At 39.8% G+C, this 27989-nt stretch overlaps 2 protein-coding genes and 1 pseudogene across 2 annotated transcripts in view; 2 read left to right on the forward strand and 1 right to left on the reverse strand.

Annotated features, from left to right (window-relative positions):
* The window catches only part of RAB5A (RAB5A, member RAS oncogene family), a 39302-nt gene extending 34114 nt beyond the window's left edge, over positions 1-5188 (reverse strand). The window contains exons 1-2 of the mRNA XM_012664367.1: positions 4762-5188; positions 1475-1730 (exon numbers count right to left, since the gene is read on the reverse strand). Coding sequence (XP_012519821.1) covers positions 1475-1637 — 163 coding nt within the window. The 5' untranslated portion in view covers positions 1638-1730; positions 4762-5188. The remainder of the gene's footprint in view (positions 1-1474; positions 1731-4761) is intronic.
* Positions 5189-10770: 5582 nt separating this feature from the next.
* The window catches only part of EFHB (EF-hand domain family, member B), a 73056-nt gene continuing 55837 nt past the window's right edge, over positions 10771-27989 (forward strand). The window contains 4 exon segments of the mRNA XM_012663169.1: positions 10771-11505; positions 24412-24474; positions 25270-25413; positions 26506-26686. Coding sequence (XP_012518623.1) covers positions 10771-11505; positions 24412-24474; positions 25270-25413; positions 26506-26686 — 1123 coding nt within the window.
* Positions 20642-21517, forward strand: LOC105825971 (annotated as a pseudogene).

The following is a 27989-nucleotide window of genomic DNA, read 5'->3' on the forward strand; positions in this document are numbered from 1 at the left end:
TACCTGGGAGGCTGAGGCAGGAGGATCGCTTGAGCCCAGGAGTTTGAGGTTGCTGTGAGCTAGGCTGACGCCATGGCACTCTAGCCCGGGCAACAGAGCCAGACTCTGTCTCAAAAAAAAAACAAAGAAAAAAAAGCTCCATGATATGGACTGCTTTCTGATGCTCAATCATTATAAAAAACATAAAACATTCAAACAATGTAATACTATAACATGATATACAAAGGTTAAGAGGCTGACAATCACCAGTATACTGCTGAACCTATTAGAGTAGAAATACCACTTTTCTAGTATATTTCCCACATATAGGAAAAGGAAGTAGTAGAGTTTTTAAATTTATCTTATTGGAAGGGTCTGAGATTATGAATAAAATTCTCAAGTGTGTTTGCTTAAGAACACCCATTAAACGCACAATACATAAAGTTTTGCTTCTGAAAGATGGATTCTAAGAAGTTGCCACTTGCCAGTGGATATCTAGATGGTCTTACGTATTTTAAGAGTTTGACTTTTTAAAAGTATGGGGTTAAAATATATTCATGAATACCTTAGAAAACATAGTAATGGTCTACATACCACTTACAAATATTGTGAATCTTAAAGTCATGTGGTTTCTCTGACATGTAATTTAATAGCATAATTTCACAGATGAAACCAAGGCCCAAAAGAGGCTGTTTTGCCCCTCTGCTATATATGTGTGTGTGGTGTGTTTTTAAAGAGACAGGGTCTGGCTGTGTTGCCCAGGCTGGACTCTGGACTGGAACTCCTAGGCTGGATTGACCCTTCTACCTTGGCCAGTCTTCTCTCAACAATACTGTATTGTTAGTTGTCTCCTTTTTGTTCTGCATCTTATATTCCCTTCATCTCTGTCCCAACACAACCACCTTAGGCAGTGCTTACTCTACCTCTTCTTTCATCTTTTTCTCCAGGTCTCATTTTCCTAACATGTCCCTTTCCATTAATCATTCACTTTTTTTCTTCCTTTACCCTAGGAGCATTCTTACATGTATATCCTAGCAGCGTTCAATTAAATTTAATTAATTTTATAAATTGGTATAAATTAATTTACAAATAGTTGTTATATAGAATAGATTTTAAGATTAACTCTTTTACTATTCATTCTAAAGAAAACATAATTGAGCACAAGCACGTACTGTATTTGAAGAAGTTTCTAGTCCTTATCAAGAAACAGATACTAGATCAAATCTTATTACTTGAGACACTGATTCTACTCATGTTTGTATCTGTACTTTTGCTACAATACAACCATACTGGTGATTAACTGGGAAATCAAAATGTAAAAAGATGTCACTCTAAAAAGAATAAAGATAGGTTTTAAAGCTTGAGGTCTGCTGAACAGCTCTTGTCTTTACTCCACGATATATTTAGTTATGCATAATCACACAATTAGAACATGAAATATTTTTTGTCAATGTATGATTCAATTAAATGAAGCAGGGAAAAAAGAAAATCTCACCCCCAATGGTACTTTCTTGAAATTCATGAAATTGGCCTTTCACAAAACGAAGCACTAGGCTTGATTTACCAACAGCAGACTCTCCCAGAAGTACTAGTTTGAACTGGCATATTTTATTTCCAGTATTTGGCCCGTTGGGTCTTGTTGCACCTCGATTAGCCATGTCCAAATTTGAAAGAAGTCCCTAATTTCAGATTCTTAAATGATCTTCCAGGATGCAAGGGGTCAATTTTTTTCTTTCTGGAGGTGAAGAAACCTGCAAAGAAACAAATATGTATGTATTTATAGGCCTTCTCACGGGGGAAAAAAAAGAAACACATACAAATCAGTAAAACAAAGCAAATCTAATACTAATCACTTTAAACTTTGCCTATAGCATACTATTATATGGTAACTATAAGCTCTACTAGACATTCAACAGCACTGAGTTTATTTTACTACCTTTTAAAAGAAATAATTTAAAGGGATAAGATTTGAGTCTAAAATCACTCTGTAATTTTCAGGGTTTTCCCCCCAATACCTTCAGTTGCCTTTATTATTACTTTTTTAAAGCTAACATTTATTAAAGCTTCAACTTTGCATCACGTAGTGCTTTACGTACTTAACCTCTCAACAGTCACACAGAGTTAGATATCATTTACAATCCTTGTAAATGAGGAAATAGGCATAGAGAGGTTAAGTAAACTTGGTTGAAGTCACATAGTTACTGCGACAGAGGTGACACAGAACTGAGTTTCAAACCCAGACAACCTAAGAGGTGACTCAAGAGTTCAGGTTCTGGAGCCTGACTACCTAGGTTAAAACTGTTTTGAGGAAAATTAAGTTAGTAAGCTCTTACAAAAGATCCTAGAATTTATTTTTATTTGAAACCTCTGTTAAATGGCACATGTGTTTCATTTAACTTATGGTTAATTATGCAGCAACAAATATTTTAAGGCTCCCAAGTTTGTGTGCCTAGTGGCTGAAAGATTTAAAATTGTTTCCTTATCTGCTCAAGTACACCACACACAGAAATGCTAACAGTTGTTCTTTATGTGGTGGGATTATTAGTGACTTATTTATTTATAGTGTAATTTACGCTAATTTTAACTTTTCTGATAATTTTTGGGCTAACAATATGAATGCCACTGTTTTCTATTTAACAACACACTTGGAAAAAAACTAGCCTGAATGGCAGCTTCTTATTTTCTAATAATGCTAATTTTTAGTTTCAAAGGAGTTGGTGAATATTTGAAGAACCCTTTTTCAATCTATTCAAAAATCAATCCTAATAGTTTACTTCCAACTTTAATCAAAATCTGATTATATGTTAAAATATTAAACCTGATGATTTCCTCCCTAAAAACTCTGCTCTGTTTAATTTAGCTATCTCATATAGGAAATACGCCTTCCCCATAGAATTTCAGTTTATATAAGAAATACTCTTGATAATGAACTCATTAATAAACATAACCATGAAAGCTTAGTTCTCAAGGTAATAAAATCACCTCTTTGCCTTATTTAAACACCATCTTTTCAGATCTTATCTTTTACCAATACATAATGAAATATATACAGATGAATTGATATGATGTGTGAGCTGCTTCCAAATAATAGGGTATAAACAAAATTACCCTCCCACCCCTTCCAAAACCACACCAGGTTTGGGGGTCTAATCCTGGCCATACCAATTTCTGCCTGGGCAAATGCTTTAATTTTCAAGTCTCTATTTCCATAATATCTAACTTGTATGGCTGTTGTGAGAATTATTTCCATAGTACCCAACTTGCATAGCTGCTGTGATAATTAAATGAGACAATGTATGTAAATAATCTGTAACATAGTGCCCACCACATAGTCGGCATTGAAATTGGCAATTAAAGTGGCCCTTTAATGAGATAAAGATTAAGTATTAACAGATCATCATATAGACTGAAAATGTACCAACACACCTTCGAATATCACACACACAATATCAACTGAAACACTAATTGTCTTTTATCTACAAAACAGGAAATTACGTATCAAGGACAATATGCTCTGAATTTCTACAGTACTTCCAAAATTTCAGGGAAGCATCAGATTATCATTAAAAAAAAAAATCAAACAAGATTCTGATTGAGCTTTGCCTTTTATGGTTTAAAGTTACTGAATCATAGTTACTCTAAGGATCTTGAACAGGAAATAACTAAATTTAATTTTAAATACACAGCGTAACATTGAGGTTAAAAACTATGCGCATTCATTTGTATTTACTACTTACTGAAACTTTTGTTATGTAAAAGGATTTTGCATAATATACATTTTCCCTCTTTTGAAAATAACTTGTATTCTGTAGTTGAAGTCCTTCTAAGGGCTCTTTGGTCAAAAAATTTACTGGGCACTTATTTTGTGCCAAGCACGGCTGCACTTACTTTGCTTATAACCCTATTAGTTCATATTACCTCTATTTTACATTAAGAATAAAGTTTATTAGCAAATGTGATTATTTCCAGAGGTGTACACGTTTCTTCCTTATTAGTTATGTGAAAGACAACTGATTTAACACTTTGAGTCCACTTAAGCAAAGACAAAAACCATGCATGTGAACTACGGTGTTCAGAGCTTACAAGTTAGAAAGTCTCAGAGGTAATCAGCTTCCAGGGACGAGATCACTAACCAGAGCAGGTTGCACGGTCTCTACCCACTGAGGAAGTTCAGCTGTCCTGTTATCTTGAATTTCTTTAAAGCTGCAGTTCGCTACCTTCCACAGACGAGACAAAAGTCTCTAGACAGCCTATTTTGACGAGCCTCCCACCCCTACTAGTCTTTGTAAGTTGAGGGTAGGCGGAGCTCCCCAAATCCACACCTGCAGTGGGCCCGGGTTCCTGCTTGGAGAGCACCTGAGTAGCTGTTAGCCAATTCCGTAACAACTCAATAAGCAGTGAACGCCAGGTCCCTAGGCCTTTCCATCGTCCTCCGCCGACCTGGCTGGCTTTCACTGAGACCCCCAAGACTGTCAGGACCAGGGCAGGGGCCGAGCGGAACCACGGCCTCCAGTACTCTTTCCACGGCGCCATCTTGAGAAGGGAAGAGGGTGACACCCGTCGCTCCCTCAGTTAGTCCCCAAATCCCGATCTCCAGAGCCCATTGAGGGATGAGTCACCAGGACTGGCAGGGCAAGACGCTGGGTTCGACAGCTCTCTGGTCCGGAACACTGCCGCGCGAGGGATAAGGGGCGGGGGGTTCAGGGCCGCGGACAGGTTGGGGACCGCGGATAACCTGAGGTCCAGGCCCGCACTGCTCAGGGGGAGGAGCGGTTTGGTTACCTGTGACCGCAGCAAGCTGAGCCGTGGGGCCGAAGCTTCCTGGCAGCAAGGCCCAGCGTGGGGGCCCGAAAGACTAGAGTGAGTCTGCGGCGGCGGCAGCGGCGGCGTCTCCTCCTCGCGCCGATCCCCTCACACTGGACTGTGCGGGGCTCGTGCCTTGGTGCCGCCCCTGTCGGGATCCGTCTCCGCCTCTCGCCGCTCCGCCTTCTTCTTTCCTATCTCCTCCTCCGCCGCCGCCCGCGCTCGAGTTCCGACTAATTCTTCCTCCTCCTCCCTCCTCTGCCTCCTCCCCTCAGGCCGGCCGCCGGCTCCTTCACGAACCAAAACACAAACACTGAAGTCCCAGCGCTGGAGCCACTTCCGCTGCCCGGCGCCGACCCCGCCGCCACGTCGCTGCACGCAGCGAATTACGCCCGTTCGTCACTTCCCGTCTTCGCCAGTCTGCCCGCTCCATCCGCTCCCCCGCCCCCTCCCAAAACCCTCCCAGCCCTCCCAGCCGTGGCCGGTTCGCGGGGCCGGGTGATGGGCGTGTCACGTGACCCCACGAGCGGCGGGGGTCGGATCTGGCCGCCGCCCTCTCCTTCCCACACTGCAGGCGGGGGATCTGGCCCCGCCCCCCCCGACACACACACTCCCGGCGCGCGCGGCCCCGCCCCCGCGAGCACCATTGTTATCCGGGCGGGGGTCGCTGGGCGCTTGGTGACCGGGGGCGGGGAAAACTCTTACTACTTTGGGGCGAGACCGAAAGAACTTGGTTTTGTCTCTGAGGCGGCGAGGTTCCCTCTGTGAATATTAGCTCATAATCCCCTTACCCTACCCGACAACACTCCAGTCCTGGCAACTCGGCCAAGGGGATTTAGAGAGGGAACTTGTCTAGAAAGAGAGACTCCCTCTAACGTGTCCCTGGGGATCGGTGGGGTGGGTAAAGGGCGTGGGTCGCCTTTGCACCAAGGAGGCAAAAGCTGTCTTAGGCGCCTAACCTTAATAACTTGCTTTTATTGAGAGTTTACCTGGTTTTGGTAGGGAAAGGCACATCCTAAAATAATAGCTAGCTTTTATTCAGAATTTCCCTTCCCAAGTCACGGTACCAAACACTTCACAGGAATTAACCCACTGAATTCTTAAACTACGAGTCTTTCATTTTGAAACTAACTTGTTTATCGTCAGTTTCCCTACACTAGGATATTAACTTCCCATAGTGGTCCTTACCCCTGAAAACCTGTGTCTAGCACAGCGTCTGGCAGGCAGGAGTCTTTAGTAATGGTTGTGGAATTAATGCATGAGGTGTACCTGCTTTGCAGATAAAGAATTTGAAGCACAAAAGATTGAGTAACTTGTCAAAGATCACTGCCTGTTTAGTAATGAAGCTGGATTCTAACCTGCAGGCTGGCTCCAGAACGTGAGTTCTTAAACATAATTACGGTGAAAGGACAACCCAAGACGTTCATTACCCTCCACAGCAGACCTACTTCGTGGGTAGAATCCCACGCTATAGACAGTCTCTGACGAGGCATGTGAAACGACTCCTACCTCCCCCCAAATTCTTTTAGTAATTTGGTAGAAAAATGTTAAATTGATTTTCTCTCAGAATAAGGGCTACTTTTCAGTTTGCAGTTTATAATTCATAACCCCGCTGTGAGGGCATGAATGCTGTCTTTGAAGCATACCGGCTGAGGTATCCTTCAGGTATCAGTCAACATTGTACAATGAAGATGATTTGAACCTCTGAACAGCCAATCTTTCTGATCAACTCTGCAATTGCCAGAGTAGCAAATGTGTCATATGTAAATGGTATCTGTGGCACTTTGTCCTCAAGGGGTTGTTCCAGTATGAAATATTAGTCATGGTAATAGCTCTTGGACAATCCCAGGAGGAATCAGGAAATAGAATATATGACATCAGTTTTGTCATGTCAACAGCCTGTACAAAACGAAACCAATTCCACTCCAAACTTGCTTCTGCTTAGTGATTGGCGTTAGGAGCCTCCCAGTCAGCCATACTTGGAATTTCAGAATCATCTTGAACACTTCCTTCTTTTCCTCATAAACCATTGTTCATTTTATCACCAAATTCTCTAATCCCCAAATTTGAGGTCTAATCCCAATACCTGGTCCATGGTAGTATTCATATAAATATAAACTGGAATTAATATATACTTCTGCCCTTTCAATACATTCTTCACCTTTTTAGCCAGCCATTGTCCTACTCAAAAATATTCAATGGTATCTCATTACTTGCTAAGTAGAGTCTCAAGTTCTTCAACTCTAGTCCCAACTCATGTTTCTTTCATTCTATTTCTATAGCCTCCCTGTCCTCAAACTCTTGCTTTGTTCTCTAATCACAAGTGTCTATTCTGTGTTCCCATCTTGGTATCTTTGGTCACTTTGTTCTCTTGACCTGGAACACCATTACCACTCATAACTGCTGGTCCCACCTCGGCCGGGATGCTAATTCCTCAGGACAGCATCTGTGGATACTTCTACTGGATTTAATTATTTTTTTTTTCTGTAGTTTCACAACACTTTGCTTTACTCTCTATAATGGGTCTCCTAAAATCTGCCTTATTTTGTAGTTTCTTCTCAGTTTTCTTCTGAACTTTTCTTCTCAGCTTTTCATTCCTTTTAGAATTATAAAGTTTTTGAGGGCTAGGACCATCATCAATCATTTCATTTTCTTTTGTTGTTTGTTACTTTCAGTTTCATTACACAGATGAATAACCATTTCAATCTTCACAGAAGAACTTTGCTGTAATACAGACCCTCAAAATATTTGTGAACTTAATTATGTTTAGAATGGTGAACATTTGACTTAAGAACTCAAAAATATTAATAAAACATGAGATGCTGAAATTTATAATTTGCTAGTAACTCCCCACTTCGTTATTCTAGTATATTGCTTCCTCGTTTATTTCTGTCTACTGATTTTGCCTTTTAATTCATGTTCTTCATGAATACATTTCACAATATTTTACAGTTTAGTCATAATGTTTTCCTGGGACAGTGCTGCCTTAGTGGCTGGCACTTCTAAAGATCCAGTGGTAATTTTAGACAAATTGAAATGCCACAGTAAAGCTTTGCTGTTGTATTGCCAGTCACAATATGCCCGTGTTTTCTTTTTCATAACCCCAGATAACTGAGAAGGACTGATAATTGTATATATTTTAGTGTCAAATATGGGATCCTTGATTTAGTGTCAAATTCAGTGTCAAATGTGGGATACTTGATAGAATTTGTTTAGGAAGCTACAAAATGAATAAATAAAGTCATAAAGACTTAAACAGTGCCCTTACTGCTTATATTCCCTTCAAACCTCGAAACGCCCAATTACAAATTCCCAGCACCTGGCCTCTCTCCACTACTCACAGCATCCCATATAATCTCCCCTCTCTTCCAGGAAATCTTTCCTCCCTTGCGTAGTTGAAGAGTGAATTTTTGTGTAGGTAGTAATGAATGGTTACATTTACTTTTAACTGGGATAATCTGGAGACAATTCAGAATTTTTTCTGGAGACAAACAAATGGTAATTCTAATGTAAGTCATGGTGGCAAGACAGTGAGAAAAATTCTGTAGACGCTAGGAACGGTGGTTCCTGCCGGTAATCCTAGCACTCTGGGAGGCCGAGGAGGGAGGATTGCTTGAGCTCAGGAGTTTGAGACCAGCTTGAGCAAGAGCGAAACCCCTTCTCTACTAAAAACAGAGAAACTTAGCCAGGTGTGGTGGCACGGGACTGTGGTCCCAACTACTTGAGAGGCTGAGGCAGGAGGACCACTTGAGCCCAGGAGTTTGAGGTTGCTGTGAGCTAGGCTGATGCCATGGCGCTCTAGCCCAGGTAACAGAGTAAGACTCCATCTCAAAAAAAAACCCCAAAAAATAAAAAAAGAGAAAAAGTCTGTAGAAACTTGAGCTAGTCAAGTTTAAAAAGCTTGTGTCTTTGGAGGATATCATTCAGGCCTCAGCTCGAATGTCACCTACCTAAGGGACTTCTAAGCCCACCAATTCTAAACTTCTTTCTTATACATCAAAGTGTTCTGTTTTCTTCATAACACTTACCACTATCTGAAATGATTTTATTTCTTATTTCACTTGATGGTTATCTATTCTCACTAGAACTAGAATATAAGTTCCATGACTATACAATCATCCCATCTGCTGGGGATTGGTCCCCAGGACCCCAACTGCCACCCTCCTCCCTCTACCCTCCACCATGGATATCAAAATCTTCAGATACTCAAGTCTCATATAAAATGGCATAGTATTTGCTTATAACATATCCCTTTTACTATGTTGTCTTTAGATTACTCATAACATGTAATACAATGTAAATGCTATGTAAATTGTTGTTATACTGTATTGTTTTAAAATTTATATTATTTTTTATTTATTTTTTTCTCAAATATTTTCCACTGAATACAGGGAGCCAACATATTCCATTGCATACCCACCATTGACACAAAATGGGGAGGGACTCAATACATATTCTTAGAATGAATGAATTGAATGAGCCCTTATACAGACATACCTTGATTTTGATTTCCACACTATCAAGCCATTTAAAGAACTTAAGGGGTGAAGAATATTTATATTAACCTTTTAGAAAGTTATAATAAACAGTTTTTGCAAATGTGAAATAGTATCCCCTACTCACTTTTTTTTAAATTTGATTTTAAGAGATTTTCATGGAGTTCTTGCAGACTGGAATGCTGTAAATTCCATTCAAATTCTAAGCTAGGTGTTTTATATCCCTATATGTGTAGAACATGACAAATATTCACCAAATATACTTTCATTAAAATCTGACATATGTAAACCCAATATAAAGAAAATCTGCTACTTAAAAGCAATAAAGTTTGAGTTTGCCACAATATTTTCTTTTCTTCCTTTCTTTTGTCTTTTTCTTTTTTCTTTTTTTTTAAGACATGGTCTTGCTCTGTTGTCCAGGCTGGAGTGTAGTGGTGCAGTCATACCTCAGTGCATTCTTGAACCCCTGGGCTCAAGCCATCCTCCTGCCTCTGCCTCCAGAGTAGCTGGGATTACAGGTGCATGGCACCATGCCAGGCAATATGCATTATTGTGTGACATATCTCAAACTTTAATATGTTCATTTTAAGTGCAATTTAAAGTCTAGTTATGAAGGTGTGTGTTCTCAAGGACTTTTAGGATGTTTCTATACTACAGCTGTTAAATATAATAATTCTCCAGAATTTAAAGTAGTTTGTTAGCGCTAAAGTAACTATATGCAGTGCAGAGGTACTTGGGCAAGGAAGGACCTAAAAAAAGTAGTCACCACCAGAAAGTTTATTAGTTCATCACCAGTAAAATTAGAAGGCCAGTGGCCAGGAAGAAGCCAATGGTTGAAACCATCCTAAAAGGACTGTGTTGCTTGGGAAACCAAAGAATGAGAAGTTGGTAAACATTTGCTCTAATGCCTATGGCCACATCACTCAAGTTTTCTTGCCCTCCAAATCTAGTAAAGAAAGAGAAGAAGAGGGCCCAGGGGGCGGGGAGGGAGGATAGAAGAGAGAGAAGGGGAGAGAGGAAGAGGGAGAGGGAGAGGGAGAGGGAGAGAGGGAGAGGGAGAGAGAGAGGGAGAGGGAGAGGGGGAGGGAGGGGGAAGAGAGAGAGAGGAGAGAGAGAGAGAGAGAACGCGCGAGATGGGCGGGGATCTGCCCACGGGGGAATTGTGCGCCAAGCCCCGCCCCTGTTTCCTAGGTAACCGGGTAAACAGACTCCATCTCCTTTTCTTCCGTGAGCTCTGCGAAGTGTTAAGAGGCAGGCAGGAAGCAGTGGGCAAGGAGTCCTAGTGGGGATGTGTTCTTTCGTGAGAGTGGGGTTCCCCAAAGTGCTGGTGCCCCCCAGAGGATTGGAAACTTCCCTCCAGCCAGGTACAGCTTTTCCCTTAGAGAAGACTGCCCTTGGAGGACTGAAGGTGTCTGGGGGAAAATCTCCCCTGAGCATGGAGGTGGCACTCACCCAGGAACGAAAGGATGATTTAGGAGACAGGAGGGTCTTCATGGGAACACGATCTCCAATAGAGTTGGGGCTCCGAGTAGGATTAGGAAAAGAAGATTCCCCATGGGAGGAGAGGCCTGTGGTTAGTAATAAATATGAGAAAACGAGGGCATCACCAGAAACAAAATCTCCATTGAGAAAGGAACTTGAAATGCGATTAGAAAGGCAGAACATTTCTAGGACCCGCACAGAGAGGGGTAATTTCGGAGTCAACACGGTCTCAGCCTTACAAGGAACAAAACCTTCTCTGGATATATTGCCGGGAAGAATGGGGTTAGGAAATGAGTGTCTTCTGGCAGGGTGTAACCATGGCAGGATAATACAGCCTCCCTTGGGTATGGTGTGTGGAAGTCCACAGGATGTAGGGAGCCAGAGAGGTCCTGTGGCTAGTGGCCCTGAAGGGATAGAGGCATTAGTGGAAAGGCAGCATGCTTTGGATATGGAACCAAGACAAGAACTAGAAAAAAAGTCTACCTATGTTGTGATGAAACCAAGCACAGAGATTAAGCCTCCTGGGGAGGTGGACACTGGGCTACCCCAAACAGAGGAGCCAGATGAAGCTAAGAATAGAGAGCCCCAGATGGGCTTGGTAATAGAACCTCTCCAGTGCCAGTTTGGCGAACATCCTGAAGAGAAAAAGGAAGGTGGAAACATTGAACCAGGAGTGGAACCTCCAGATCGCGTCAGACCCATATACTCTGGGAAATTTTTTGATCGGACACCCTTCTGGCCAAGTGTAAGTTTTTTTTTCCTAGTACTTTCCTAGGAACTGAACTATGTATAGTCATGTCTTTATTGAAATGATAAAGTGATGAGACTTTTTTGGGTTTGTTGGAGACCAATCACAAAAATTTCATTGGGAATCTGATATCCCTTCTCCTCTGGACACTTCCCAGATGTTCCTTTCATTTCTGATTCTTTGCATCCCTTCCTAGACGTCAGCTTTGTTTTCTGTGCACACCAGTGATTCCTCTTGGTTTTTCTCTCTTCTCTTTTAACCTTCATTTTGTTCCCCAGTCTTTATTTTCTCAACCCTATCACATGTTTACATACATGTTGTGTCCTAATATTCATGCTATGAATGGAAAAAGAAAAGCGTGTCTTTTCCCATGCATTATTTATTCCGTGAATTATTCATTCTTTCAGCAAAGTCTTGTGGTGGCTGTTATGCTGAATATAGGGCAATATAAAATAAAAAGTACATGGCCCCAGGCCGGGCGCAGTGGCTCACGCCTGTAATCCTAGCACTCTGGGAGGCCGAGGCGGGCGGATTGTTTGAGCTCAGGAGTTCAAAACCAGCCTGAGCAAAAGCGAGACCCCATCTCTACTAAAAATAGAAAGAAATTAATCAGACAACTAAAAATATATAGAAAAAATTAGCCGGGCATGGTGGTGCATACCTGTAGTCCCAGCTACTTGGGAGGCTGAGGCAGAAGAATCGCCTGAGCCCAGGAGTGTGAGGTTGCTGTGAGCTAGGCTGACGCCACGGCACTCACTCTAGCCCGGGCAACAAAAGCATGACACTCTGTCTCAAAAAAAAAAAAAAAAAAAGTACATGACCCCTACTAAAGGAATATTATATAGATATCTAAATGAATAGAAAACAAATGTGATTCTTCCTTCGTAGAAGTATACTCTAAATACAGAGCTCAGTGGAAAGATTGTACAACTCTGTTTGGAGGAGATGGGAAAGGCTTAACAGAGGACGTAATATTTGAGCTAACATTGGGAAGTGTCAGTATCTGTCAGATGGAAGAATGAGGTTAGAGCATTTAGGGCAAAGAACGGCACAGAGTATGACCAAAGCTTCTTATGTTTGGAAGTTGTAAGCAATTCTGTTTAGCCAGTAGAGTGTTGAGAGATGAAGATGAAGATGAAGAAAAAATATGTAGGAGAAATCCAAAGGTCCAAAATACAGGGGTAAAACATGTGGATTCAGGATCAATGGGGGATCTTAATAAGGGTATAAATAAATAAAATTTGCTTTTTGGAAAGGTAATTCTGATATCGGTAGTAATGATGGACTGGAAGGGGGAGATATTGAATGACATGTAGGAACTTGGAATGGATAACTTAGGAGTTTCTACGTTGATAATGATCCCTTTGGGTTTGGTGGCTAAAGAATATCCAGTGTTGGCTACCTCAAGTTTGAGATATCAGGTGAAGAAGCCAGGGAGACAACTGGTAATGTGAGACAGTTGAAGCCGTGAAAATCTAGGCAGGAGCCTTGGGAAACACTAACATTTATGAGATGGTCAGTGAAAAAGACATCAATAAGGTGAGTTCTTGAGGTCAAGGACTGTATCTCGCTTATTGTTTACCTTCATGGCATATCACAGTACCTTGCATATGGTGGTCATATGCCACAGTAAATATATGTTTGATAAATAGAAGGAAGGCTGGATGCTTAAATGGGGGAAAGAACAGTCAGAGAAGAAAGAGGTATCCTGAGAGGGTGGTATTGAAAAACATAAAGGAAGCATCCTTAAGACATTCTGGGAATAAAAGATTCCACACATTTAGATTTGAGAATAAAATTCAGCTGAAGAGGTCACAGGGCTTCTGCAGAATTTTGTCTGAGTTTGCAGACTCTTGTTCCCCTTAACACTCAGGGTGTTCTTTGTCTTTGTCCCACTTTGCTTTCTGGTTCCCTCATTAAATTTCTCCAGACACTGTCTTTATACTTGCCCACACCTGCTTGTCATTTCTGAATTGTTTCTGCGCTTTATGGCTTCTGATCTGACCTCACACACTTGTAGGCACCAGCTTTCAGTTTTCAATACAGGCCATTCTAAAACATCTTCCTCCCACTTCTCACACCTTCCTTTCTAAATGTGACTGGACAAAGAAGAGAATGTCAAGAAGAGAGTGATCAGCAGTGTTAAAGCATCTCTGTTAGGGAAAATAGAATAAAGATTAATTAGCTTTGGATATTAAGGAAATTACCAGCATCATTAGAATGACATAGTGGAAGGAGAATTCAGATTACAGTATACTGAAGAGCGCATGGGAGATTAGAATTGGAGAAAGCTACTGTAAAATTTTTTTTCCTCAAGAAGTATGATAGTGAAGAGAATGGAGTAAAGATTGCATTTAGGAATCTTATTACCTATTTAGTGAATCAGTAGAGGAGTTTGAGATAACACAAAGGAGAAAATGGCTGGAACCAGATCCTAGATAAGCAGGCAGGAATGGAATTAGGATCATAGGCAAGAGGAGGGATTAGACTTGATTAGAAGCAAGATTTCCTTTTAAAATAATTTTTTAATTGTTAAAATATTTAGTTTCATTATAAAACAAGAATAATAACATTATAGAAAATTTAGAAAATGGGATGAAAACACCCACAATCTTATCATCCTAATACAGTGCCTATTAGCACTTTACTGCTTTCATATTAATTAACACTCACTAACAACATTATTCATAGATCTTTGTAGGTATTAACTCATTTGTTCTCATAACAACTCTATGGGGCATCTACTATTATGAAATCCTGTTTTATAGATAAGGAAGCTGAAGCAAATTTGATGATTTGGCCAAAATCATACAGCTAGAAAGAAGCTAGAAGTCATATATTCCTACTTGAGAATCTGAGTTCTTGATTACACTATACTTCCTGTGACACTTTTCTCCAAATGCATTTTTACACAGTTTCTTATTATACTGAGCATAAAAATTATCTTAATTTTCACTTATTTTTTTGTTTCTTTTTTCATTTTTTTCCAAACTCGAATTCACTTATTTTTTAATAAGCATTTCACTGTTATTACAGATTTCATAAAGATCTTATAATGATAAAAATACTTCTTTAAACCAATATATGATTCTTAAGTTAACTCATTCCCTCTATTATTGGGAATTTAGATTTTTTCCGTAATTTTCTATAAAAAATAATTTGTCTAATTTTTATTCATATGTCTTTTTATATGTATTGGAATATTTCCTTAGGTTAGAGTTTAGCAGAAGCCAAAGGTATGGATCTCTTTCCAGTTCCCCTTGCCAAATCTCTTCCTAAAAGGTTGTACCAATAAATTTTTAAAAATCATAATCTTGGATCAGAACCTGGGCTGGAATGAATATAAAGAAAAAAATAAATGATAATGATTTGTTAGGCATTAATTCATATTTCTTTGATTTAAAATAAGATTGGAAATTGCTCCATATGTTTTTATTTATTTATTTATTTATTTTGTCCTTGTATCTGGTCACTTTGATGAATTTATTAGTCATAATTGCTTATTATTATTTCCTTTAGATTTTCTAGGTGGACAATCCTATTGACACTTTTGTCTTTCCTTCTTTAGTATAAGTACCTCTCATTTTTATTTCCTATCCCATTGCATTGGCTCTGATCAAAAATATAATATGGAAAATAAGGTCTCTTTTCTGATTTTAATGGATATGATTCTAATGTTTTACTAGTAAGTACAATTTTTGTGGAAGATTTCTCATATATCAGGTTAAGAACACTTCTTAGCATTCAGTAAGTTTATTAGAAAAAAAAGAACACTTCTATCCATTCTTAGTTTGCTAAGAATGTTTAAAATCAGTAATAAACTTGAATTATGAAAAAATTTCACTTTATTTGCTGAAATATGTTTTTTTCCCAACTAAAATGGTTAATTTTCTAAGGGTAAACCATCTTCATATTTTTGGGCTAAGCTCTACTTGGTTGTGATATTTTTTAGAATATATTCCTGGATTTGATTTGCCAGTATTTTACTAGGAATTTTTCATCTATGATTCTATGTAAGTTTAGATGGTAGTTTTTCTTATTTATTTATTTAAAAAATTTTCTTTCTATTTTGAAAAAGTAACTGCTTTTTTTTCTTTTTTTCAATGATCCACTATCATTTCCAAAGTAGTTTTTATGTTATCTTTCTCTGAGTTTGGTATTAGTTTTAGCATTAGCTAGTATATAAAAAAATTGAGAAGCCTTCCATCTTTTCAATTGTCTTTATGCTTTGTTTATATATTATGTGTATTAACTTCTTGTAGGCCTGGTAAAACTCACACAGCTGAAAGGGGAAGGCTAATTCATTCCCTCTATTGTTAACTCATCTCTGGCCAAGAGGTGAGATGGTAAAATATTTGATGTCCTCAAGTTCATCCAGTCTCAGAGTAGGAAGAAAGTGCATTTGGGTGAGGTTAAAACACAGTGTCAAGCTTGGCTGTGTTGAGAGTTTGTATGGAAATCCTATTGTGAATAGCCTTTAAAGATCAATCCCTGAGAACAATCACTTTGCATCAGGGTACCTTCAGGGAACTGGGAAAGCTCATCTCAACAAGAGGCCTTTCCATTGTTGGGGGAGGGAAAGTGGACACATCACAATGTAGGGACACTCATCCTGTGATTTGAAGTTGACACTCATCCTGTGATTTGAAGTTGCTGTCCAGAGTTGGCGTTGAGTTGCAAGTGAAGGTTTACTGTGATGGATTTATGAGACCCATTAGGCAAGTTCTTCTAATAAAACAATCATGGGTATGGAACCAGTGCAGCAAGAAAGAAGTTCCAAGAAATGGTGGCCTGAGGAGAGATTTTTGCGGTGTCCTTCAAAAACCAAAAAGATTCTGGTAAAAACAGGTTCTCTCTGTGTAGAAGCCTGGTAGCCCTTTGAAAGGGTACTTGGCTCTTGGAAACACTCTGTCAGAGATCAAAATCTCTATAATGGTCATTTCCCTAAGACTTCCTGAGACTGTCCTTTTATATCCATCAATGCACTGACTATGACAGAAATCCTAGGGTTATTAAGACAAAACAACTGACCCATGCAAACTGCATTGGTAAATTATATTGAGCTGTGGAATAGAAAGAGGAAAAAGGAAGGAAAGCTTCAAAGGAAGGTTAAAAAAATTATAGTGCATGATGACAATGGGGCTAAATAAATGAAAAATTACACAGTACCTGCATTCAAGGAGATTAGAGTCTAAAGACTTGAGATCCATAGGTAAATTATTTTATAATATGGTACATGTCACACAAAGTGGTGCCTTATTTTTCCCTGTTCTACACTACTAGAACCTGATAGCTATTTTGGGAATAGGTAAAGGAAAAGGGGACACCTATTTATGAATCTTGTAGTTATGCAGATCCTAGTACTGGAGAAAAATTCCAGGTACAAAGATTTATTTTCTGTCACTTTGCAAAGCTGATCTCTGCAGAATTATGGGAAGTAGGTGGTTTCATTTGCATAATGGGTTCAGAGTCTTCTGGGCAGAAAGGAATGGATATGGTCACTCCTAATTCTTTCTGAGGTATTCAGGATTGAGGATCTCTATGAGTAGAACAGAGTGATCTTGCCCAAGGACGAGAGGAGAGATGGGACTATTATGCTAACCCTCATTGAATTTGGAAGGTGGTGTGATGATTACGGGTCTGTGAGTTTTCAGCAACTGAATATGGTCTTGTATCAACCTTCCTGAGTTGACTTCAGTCTTGGAAATCAGATGTATGAGAGGTGAAAGAGCTACTTGATCACTGAAAGCTGTAGTACTGGGAAGCTGAGTGAGGAGGTGGCCAAGTAAGGTGGCGCTGCTGTGATTAGGACTGAGCAAGGAAGTAGCTGAGCAAAGAGGTGGTTGGTGCAATTGGGAGTTGGGTTATAAACAATTCCTGAGAAGATAAGTAAATATATTTGGGATAATAGTGCTAAGTTTCTCCATGATGGTGATAAGAGTTATAAATATGAAAAGGAGAAGGATAGAATGAATCCTGTTGTGTTGGATTATAATTAGAAGTATTGGTGGAAATTCATGGCATATCGTTATATCTATGTCCATGGACTCTATACACATTTAACTAGACAGAATATTATAGAAGTAAAATAGGTGCAAGTATGTGGGGTGTGTATACGGACACATTTTCTCACTCTGTCCTCTAAGATGACCCAGAAGTGATGTTTCTGTAACAGCAATGAGCTCACCAAAATCTGTATCTTGATTTCTAGATATTAAATACCATTCCTTATTAAAAGGAATCAGTGCTCCTTGGAGCACTGCCTGACTCTAGGACGGCACAGACATGTACAATATGAACTTGGAACACCTTTATGAGCCAAAAAGTGACAAAAGTCTCAAAGAATGATGCAAATAAGAAACAAGCTCAAAGAAACAAGTTTGAAGGGGCTCCCACTAGCCCAGCCTGGTATACATTGAGCATTGAATAAAATTATGATTGAATAAAATAGAAACCCCTGAGCCCATACTTATAGAAATACATATATGAATAAATAAATAGTGAGAAAAGAAAACTTCCTTGCAGTATAGTGCCAATTAATAAATATAGAAAGAATATTGGAATTAGAAAGTAACCGTTTGGTAGCCATCATAGTGATAATAATTTAGTCAGCAATCATCAGTAGATATTAAAACATCAGGTGAAATTTTGGTGAGGAATGGGATATTTACATAGAATATTTATTAATTATTTACAAGAATAATTATTAATTATAAAGGAAAAATAGCTTTATAATGGAGAAACTTAGCAGACATTATCTACAGTGTATGCTCCCTGATAGAACACAACACTGTTTTTGTGATATCCCTGCCAAAAATGTATAACATGAATCTAATCAAAAGAAAACATTAGTCGAACCCAAATTGAGAGGTATTTTACAAAATAATTGGTGTATACTCTTGAAAAAATGTCAAGGTCGTGAAGGACAAGGAAGATTAGGAACTATTCCAGACTGAAAGAGATAAAAGCAATGTGACAATTAAATGCTATGCATGTGTGGCGGCCGTAGAAGTGCTTGGCTCAGATCTCCCTTCAAGAGGACCTGCTGTGGGGAACATAGCTGATTGACAGCCTCCACCTGCTGACCTACTGGATCTACTGCAAAGTTCACCAGTTTACACTCCCAGCCACTGAGCATGTAGGGATACTACAACTAGATTTTTTTTTCCCCAACATGGAATTCCTGTAATGGGAACCTTAGTTTCAGAGACCACCCATAAGCCCGACTGAGATTTTCTCAGAGCTATGCTTTAGTCAGAAACTCTTCCTTTTTAATACTTCCTTCCTTCCCTCCTTTTGTGGGAGAACTTATCATGATCTTAAAGTTTTCCCTGACTACTCCTCCTCGTTTATCCTTCACTGGTGTTTTTCTTAATAAATCTGTTACATGTCTAATCATATCATGGTGTCTGCTTCTTAGAGGACCCAGTCACAGTGTATTCTTGGATTTGCTGCTTTTGCTACAAAGGTCATTATTGGACAACTGTGGAATTTGAATGGAGTCCTTACGTTAGATGCTAGTATTGTATCAATATTAATTTTCTAATTTTTGAGGCCTGTAATAGATTGTTTTAAAGATGATAAACCATGAAGAAAAAAATAGGAGACAACAGCCATTAATAAATTTCAAGAAATTTTAGAAAATAGGAAAATAGGCCGGGCATAGCGGCTTACACCTGTAATCCCAGCACTTTGGGAGGCTGGGGCAGGAAGATCACTTGAGGCCAGGAGTTTGAGACCAGCCTGGGCGACACAATGAGACCCCATCTCTACAAAAAATAAAAACATTAGCTGGGCATGATGGTGCACACCTGTGGTCCTAGCTGTTCAGGAGGCTGAGGCAGGAGGATTGCTTGAGCCCAGGAGTTTGAGGCTACAGTGAGCTATGATCACACCACTGCACCCCAGCCTGGGTGACAGAGACCCTGTCTCTAAACATAAAAAAGAAAGAAAAGGGAAAGGAGGGGAAGGGAAGGGAGGGGAGAGGAAACGAAGGGGAGAGGAGGGGAGGGGAGGGGAGGGGTGGAAGAAAATAGGAAGATGGAGATATGGCAACTGGTTTAGCTGAGGAGGGAAAAAATAAAATTTGAGGGAAATCAGATGGCTATTCCCACCTGAAATGATCCAGTTTGCCTGGAATAATTCCTCAGAGGGTCAGCACTTGGAAGCTGTAGTAAAGCTTGGGTTGGAAAATAGAAGGATCGGTTGAAAGTTCAGGACAGTTGAATACCCAGTTTTCCTCTTTCCTATGCAACCCTTGACTTCCTATTTTTCCACATCAGTTTCCAACTCCTTTCACCAAAACTGTGGATTTATTTTCCCAAAGGGGTTTTTAGAGTTATCAAGCCCAAGGTCAAGCAGAGGGGCAGTTCCTGGCTGAAAATAGGGATCTTAATAAGTAAAAGTATACTTTCTGTAAGGCACTTCCTCTAGCTTCCTCTCCCACTGGGCTCTTGGAGGGCCAGTAGCCAGGAGTCAAGCCAGCCCTCTAGACAATGGGCAATGCTTAGAGAGGCAGTAGAACATCATAAATAAGAATAGAGATTTGGAAGCCAGCCTACTTGGATTCAAATATCTGCCAATATTGTCATATAACTGCATTATAAAAGAAAAAAACAAAAAACAAATAAAAAAGAAGAAAATGAAACAAATATCTGCCAATAAATAAGCTATGTCACCCTGTTCCTCAAACTCTTTAGGCCTCCATTTGCTCACAGTGAAGATGGTGATGATATCAGTACCAACCTCATGGAGATCATTATGAGTATTAAATGAGTTAATACATATAAAATGCTTGGATCTATGTCTAGCACATGCTGTGTGCTTTGTAAGTGCCAGCTGTTATCACCATTCTCTGGAAATCTGAACAGCCTAAAGGTAGAAAAAATGATATTGGGGACCCTCCCAAAATACAGGCTGCCTCATCACCTGGTCACCCTACAGCAAAGCCAAAGAATAAACAAATCTTGCAACACACACAACACACACAGCGACACGCAACATACTAATTACCTTTGTAGTGCCTAATGTTTTAATATGAACGATTAGACTCCAGTTTGAAAGGGAATGCCACAACAAGCTAACAGAAAACATATACACAGCTTTCTGTGATACCCAGGGATAAGCTTTCATAATGTCTCGAGCCCTTGATGTCTTGCAAATGAAGGAGGAGGATGTCCTCAAATTTCTTACAGCAGGAATCTACTTAGGTGGCGCCAACCTCGACTTCCAAATGGAACAGTACATCTACAAAAGGAAAAGTGATGGCATCTACATCATAGATTTGAAGAGGACCTGGGAGAAGCCTCTACTGGCAGCTCATGCCACTGTTGCCATTGAAAACCTTGCTGATGTCAGTGTCATATCCTCTGGGAACACTGGCCAGCGAGCTGTGCTGAAGTTTGCCTTTGCCACTGGAGCCACTCCTGTTGCAGTCACTGCACTCCTGGAGACTTCACTAACCAGAACCAGGCAGCCTTTCAGGAGCTGCATCTTCTGGTGGTTACAGATCCCAGAACTGACCTCCAGCCTCTCACAAAGATGTCTTATGTTAACCTGCCCACCATTGCTCTGTGCAACACAGATTCTCCTCTGCCTTACGTGGACATCGCCATCCCATGCAACAACAAGGGAGCTGCCTCAGTGGGTCTGATGTGGATACTGGCCTGGTGCATGCATGGAACCATCTCCCATAAACACCTGTGGGAGGTCATGCCTGATCTCTACTTCTACGGAGATCCTGATGAGAGTGAAAAGAAAGAGCAGGCAGCTGCTGAAAAGGCTGTGACCAAGGAGGAATTTCAGAATTGACAGAATGCTCTAGCTCCTGAGTTTACTGCTACCTAGCCTAAAACTGCTGACTGGTCTGAAAGGCCTACAGGTGCCTTCTATGCCTATTCAGCAGTTCTCTCCGGATGACTGGAGCACTCAGCCTGCCATGGAAGACTTGTCTGCAGCTCCCACTGCTCAGGCCACTGAATGAGTAGGAACAACCACCGAGTGGTCTTAAGCTGTTCTTCCACAGGCTCCTAAACAAGATGGAAATAAAGTTGATCGGAAATGTGATGAACATCAGTTTCTGAAAAAAAAAAGATAAAGAAAAAGAAAATATATACACAAACATACCCAGAGGGAACAGAATGTAAACAAACAAGAGAGATTACCTGAGAGACATAAGATGTTGCATCTGTAAAACAAGATTGGACCTTTTAAAAGAACAATTAGAGAAGAAGAAAGAACTTTTCAGAACTTAAATATGATAATCTAAATAAAAATTCTATAGAGGATTGGAAGATAAAATCAGAGGGACCCATGACTGAGGTAGGGGGCAGGGAGACTTTTCAAACATACTAAGACACTATAGACAGAAAACAGACATAAATGGCTTCTGTGTATGTGTCCCTAATAAAAAACATGACAGCATAGAAACCTGATCACAACTACTGATTTGCAATCAAACTGCTTTTCATCTGGGCACCTCTGTGTTGAATACCAAGACATTGCTGTCCAGTAGAATATTTGCCATGATGGAGATATAGGATATCCATTGGCAAACACTTAGAAGGGAAGCTAGCCAGGAACAAATAAAATTATCAGTCAGGCCATGGATTTATCTATCCATCAATCAATCTATCCTTTCTTCTATCTATCTAACCATCTATCACCCAGATGGTAGCTGCCTAGGTATCCCCAAGTTCTTCAGCTTTATGGAGTTACCTTTCCATTGAATTGTTAGGGAGAGAAAACATTTCCTCTACCCCCTTTTGTTCAATAACTGGGGACCTGTGAATTAAACTAACAAAGAACAGATTAATAGGAGAAGGCCAGGTGTGGTGGTTCATGCCTATAATCCTAGCACTCTGGGAGGTCAAGGCAGGAGCATCACTTGAGGTCAGGCGTTCGAGACCAGCCTGAGCAAGAGTGAGACCCCATTTCTACTAAAAATAGAAAGAAATTAGCTGGACAACCAAAAATATATAGAAAAAATTAGCTGGGCATGGTGGTGTGAACCTGTAGTCCCAGCTACTTGGGAGGCTGACGCAGGATTGCTTCAGCCGATGAGTTTGAGGTTGCAGTAAGCTATGATGATGCCACTGCACTCTAGCTCAGGCAACAGAGCAAGACTCTGTCTCAAAAAAACCCCAATAAATAAATAAATAAATACATAAATAAAAAGATAAGGGATATTTTAGTAAGGTCTGTTTATGCAAACTCATCTAGGTCAACTCTCCCTCTCAGATGATAAGAGTTGCTTTTCTCTTTCTGTTTTTTGGCTGCTGGAGTCACCTTCCCAAAAGGAAATTTATTCTCTGCTTTTAAGCAGAATAAGGGGAAGCCAGAGAATTCTGCCGGCACCTGTTGATTCTCAGTTGCCTTCAGCTCAAAATAATCTTTATGCCAAAGTGGCATATTTTGGTATGGCATTATTCTGATCTCTTTCAGAATATTTTTAAAAATGACTTGAGTTTCTATCCAAAGTATAGTGAGAGAGACAACATTCCCTGGTATCACTGAGATTTCTTATAATTTCTAGCCAAATTAAAAAAAAATCTCACTGTATCCCTGCCCCCTCTACTCTGCCCTGCTTTAGCCCAAGTTATTCCTTTTTTATACAAAGTTCTCACATAATAAAATTATGTAAGTAGAATTTACTCTCAATTTGGCATTAAATCTAGGCTGCTTCTCACTGGCCGATTTCCCACCTCGGGCCTCCTGGCCTGTCACCCTGTTACTAGATATTGGCCTCCCCTCACCTTCTCAATTTATCTACCATATCCTGAATCCTTCCTTCTTAGGCTACCCCATCAGAAGTTCATATTTTCTTCCATTTTTTAGCAAAACAAATCAGTTCTCTGCCTGGTCATGTCTGAGGGCTTCCTCGTTTATACCCAGAGATGTCATCAAGATACTATCTTAAACCCTGACGGCTCTCTCCCTAAGAAGAATTCTGCACTCAACACTTAACATAACAAAACTTTCACCTACTCACATAGATCCGTTTGTTTATTTGTATGTTCATTCATTCATCCTTCCATTTATCTAATCTATTCATTCCTTGCCAACCCACATCTACACATTCATCCATCCACTCCACTCAACTCTTAATTTCTCTGTTTTTCTCTGCTCTCTGCCCCCTCCTCTTTCTCTCTCTCTCTCCAGAGATCCAGAACACTATGGGAAGTTTCTTTCTCTTAGTTTTTTAAAAAGAAACTTACACATTGCAAAAGTAACTATCAGCTGTCTTGAAACAGATAAAGAGAAAGATAGATAAGAGTTGCATTTCTGAGAGTGAACAATTATAATCTTTGCCTTGGGCAAAGGAAGGACAGATAAGACCCAAGGTAGAATCCAGTGGACAAGGCCAAATGAGACTTGGGCTATTCACTGAAGGGTCTGGGCCAGTAGTGAGATGCCTGCACATGCAAAGTTAATGTGTTGGTGGAAATACACCCACATACAAACACATCTACACACATTCAGACATACTCAACACTTTCTCTTGATCTTAGCCTGAATGTGGCTATACTTCCATTTCACTGTTCATACAGGACAGTAAATAATTAACCTGTGAACTATGACAAGATTGTTTCTGAAAATTAAATTCCTCAACATGTCACAGAGGTACTGTAATTGGAATAATCACTAACATTGCTAGTGTTATAAAAAAGTATGCTTACAATTACATATATATTTAATATTTACTGTTTATTTTATATATGAAGATTGCTTGAGATTTACTATTCATTCTTCCTTTTTTCTTGTATTAAGTAGTTGAAAGTAACTTTGTAGTATCAGAAGCATATGACAAGTTTGAAATAAATTTCATTTTTCAAAATGTTCCTCTTCTACCCTGAGAGTGATCAACTATTGTTTTTTGTTTTTTGTGTTTTTTTCCCCCCTTAGGCAGGGAAAGTTATTCCAGTTGGTTACAGAGTTGCAACCTGCTTGACTGAAAAACTTCCCAGGGTGAGCACATTCAATATGCTTTTATGTTTCTATTTTACCTTGCATATGAACATCAAGATATAGACAACTTTTAACATTCCTTATGAAAGTGGTCAATTGGCCAATTTGGATTCTTTACTGTATTTTGAGGCTTTCTGTTGATTTTGTCCAAGGAAATGAAAATTCCAGGCTTATAATTTCTAGCTCTACAAAAACTACAAGGACGGCTCGGTGTGGTGGCTCATGCCTGTAATCCTAGCACTCCAGAAGGCCGAGGCGGGAGGATAGCTTGAGCTTAGGGATTAGAGATCAACCTGAGCAAGAGCAAGGCCCCCTATCTCTACTAAAAATAGAAAAAAATTAGCTGGGCATGGTGGTTTGTGCCTGTAGTCCCAGCTACTCGGGAGGCTGAGGCAAGGAGCATTGCTTGAGCCCAGGAGTTTGAGGTTGCTGTGAGTTAGGCTGACGCCACAGCACTCACTCTAGCCAGGGTGATGGAGTGAGATTCTGTCTCAAAAAAAGAAAAAAGAAAAAAAACTATAAGGGATTCAATTTATTTTGACAGGAATAATAGTATGCTTTCTAACCTGGATATTTCCTGGTTGTTTTCTAAATATAACATTTAAAATATGTTGTTTACCTCCATTAATAAACCAATAAATTTTAGGGGAATTTTCATTATTTGGGGATAGTAGTTCCCCATGCACTTACTACACACTTACAATTAAGGGTGTTCATTGATTGGTATAGACCAATCCTGTTAATATTTTAAAAACTGTACTTAATAATTCTATTTTCTTGCCTCACTCTTTGTAGCTAATTACTCCACCTGCAGCAAAAAAGTATTTCGACTTCAGATATCCACCTGCTGGAGCAGAAAGAGTATTTTATGGCAGAGCAAATGATCCCCAAATCGCCCGTTATTTGACACACGGAATAAGATCTAACATTTCATTATCGGTAACTTCTTTTCTTTTTTTGCCTGTCCGTTATTAATTTACCAAAATAAAAATACACAAATGAAGTATTAATGAAATTCATCAGTTCCAATATCCTTCCCACTTGTATTTTTACCAGGCTTTCCTCAACCTGTCCTTCAAAAGCACTAATCTTGAGTGGTTGAAAAACCAAGCAGCAGCAGCCAAGAGACTGTGAAGAAATTAATGGTTTAAGTCACAAACTATTCTCCCGTCAGATGACAAAAGCTGAGTTGCATTCCATTTTCTCACAATAAAGAGAAATGCTTTCACACTTTGTTTTTTTTTTTTTTTTTGAGACAGAGTCTCACTGTGTTGCCCTGGCTAGAGTGAGTGCCATGGCGTCAGCCTAGCTCACAGGAGCCTCAAACTCCTGGGCTCAAGCGATCCTACTGCCTCAGCCTCCCGAGTAGCTGGGACTACAGGCATGCGCCACCATGCCCGGCTATTTTTTCTATTTTTAGTAGAGACGGGGTCTCGCTCTTGCTCAGGCTGGTTTCGAACTCCTGAGTTCAAACAATCCGCCCACCTCGGCCTCCCAGAGTGCTAGGATTACAGGCGTGAGCCACCGCACCCGGCCACTTTCACACTTTGTTAGACACTAAGGAGGACAGTCTTGGTGACTCTTGCCTAGAGGCACTACAGAGTACTGAAATAGACATTGAGTGGAGATGGGGTCAGAATGAGTGGATAGTCTACATTCAGATATATATCTGATATATACCTAACCTATATATCTGGAGAGAACTTTTGGAAGTTACTTGGTTCTTTTTCTTTGTCATTTTCAATTGTCTTGAATATTTGAGTCAGGTAAGCTGGGAGCTCCTCTCATAAACCTTTTAGTATTATTGAAAACTTTTAACTCCTTTGAAAGTTGTTGTTTAGGCATGTTTAAACTTCATAATCCCAATTGCAACAGTTCCTCTGAAGGTAAGCAAAGCCAATGATGATAATGATAATGCAATGTTTTTCCACAATCATATAATCTCCTCTCCCCAGTTATTGATTAGGGTTTCAGTTTTCAGATTCACACTTTTTTTTTTTGATACATCTGTGTATTGTATGATTTCTTTAGGCAAATACATTGATAAACCCACAGCCAATTACCACATTTCATCAGAAAATCAAAGATAAAAAAGAATCTATATATTTTAGCAATCAACGAGCACCATTAGGAAAATCTCATGATCAAGCACCAGGATTACCTAAAGGAATGGATATAATCAATACGACATTTGGGACAGCAGTCATCAGAGGTAGTAAAAAACATAATGGTTGGGGAGATGGTGGTAAACTAAGTCTTCTTGGAAAATTGGATAAAATATCCCTTTGGTGTTGTGCTTGGTGATGGTATAAATGATGATTTAAGAATGGAAGATTAGATTATAACAAGAAAATTATCCTCAGAACCAAAATCCAGCCGGGTGTGGTGGCTCACACCTGTAGTCCTAGGATTTTGGGAGGCTGAGGTGGGAGGATCGCTTGAGGCCAGGATTTCGAGGTTGCTGTGAGCTATGATAAGGCCATTGTACTCCAGCCTGGGTTTTAGAGTGAGACCTTGTCTCAAAAAACGAAAACAAAAAACCAAAAATCCTTAGAGATTATGTGTGCCAAAGCACGATGAATTCAGGTGTTAGAATGAGACACAGTGAGCATAGTAGACAAAGTATAAAGACAGGACAGAGCCTCAGAAAAGTTGGCTTTGGGACCAGCTGTTAGGGCCCTAATCTCTTCTCCCCGTACATCCATCTGTGTGTTTTATTTCCACCAATGTGTCTGATGTTTTCATGACTCTTAACTCTTCATGACACAGGTCAGTTTGGTAAATGCTGTATACCACGCTCCATTCATGCAGATCCATGATGTACACTTGCATATTAACCAAACACAGGGCAGAGAGTAAGTTGACCTCCACTCTGATTTTGAGAGGGAGCAGGGCACATCCTTCAACAGATAACAACTTATCTTGGAATTAGTCACAAGACATTCTTTCTTCTGTAGGCCCAGCTTTCTGCCATGGTGTTGGATGCCTTTCTTTACATCTTTCGAGTATTTCTCCTCAGGTCTCTTACGCCTTCCTCCAGGGGTCTCGGGAGATCTCAAATTTCATTTTGCTTTATCCTGCAGAGAAATTCAGTTCTCTCCTTGTTTTTCTGTGTCAATTAAGGCTGTACTCCAGGAACCTTTTCTTCGTTCGCCAAAAGACCCATTAGATTATTTTCCTTAAGGTAGTGACAACTACTCTGGAGATAAATTATGCTTTGGAATTCAAAATCTGCAGTTGTACCTTATTGCATCAGATCTAAAGTTAAAACTTGTACTGTGAAAAATGTATTTTTTTTTTTAACTCCTGCTGGGTTTTTTTGGTTTTTTTTTTTTTTTTTTGAAATGGGATCTTGCTCTATTCCCTAGGCTACAGTACAGTGTCGTTATAGCTCTCTGCAACCTCAAACTCCTGGGCTCAAGCCGTTCTCCTGCCTCAGTCTCCCAAGTAGCTGGGACTACAGGCATGAGCCAGCATGCTCTGATGAAAAATGTATTTTAAAAAAGATAAAATAT

Source organism: Propithecus coquereli, unplaced genomic scaffold (assembly GCF_000956105.1).
Source record: "Propithecus coquereli isolate 6110/MARCELLA unplaced genomic scaffold, Pcoq_1.0 Scaffold12, whole genome shotgun sequence".
Lineage (NCBI taxonomy): Eukaryota > Metazoa > Chordata > Mammalia > Primates > Indriidae > Propithecus > Propithecus coquereli.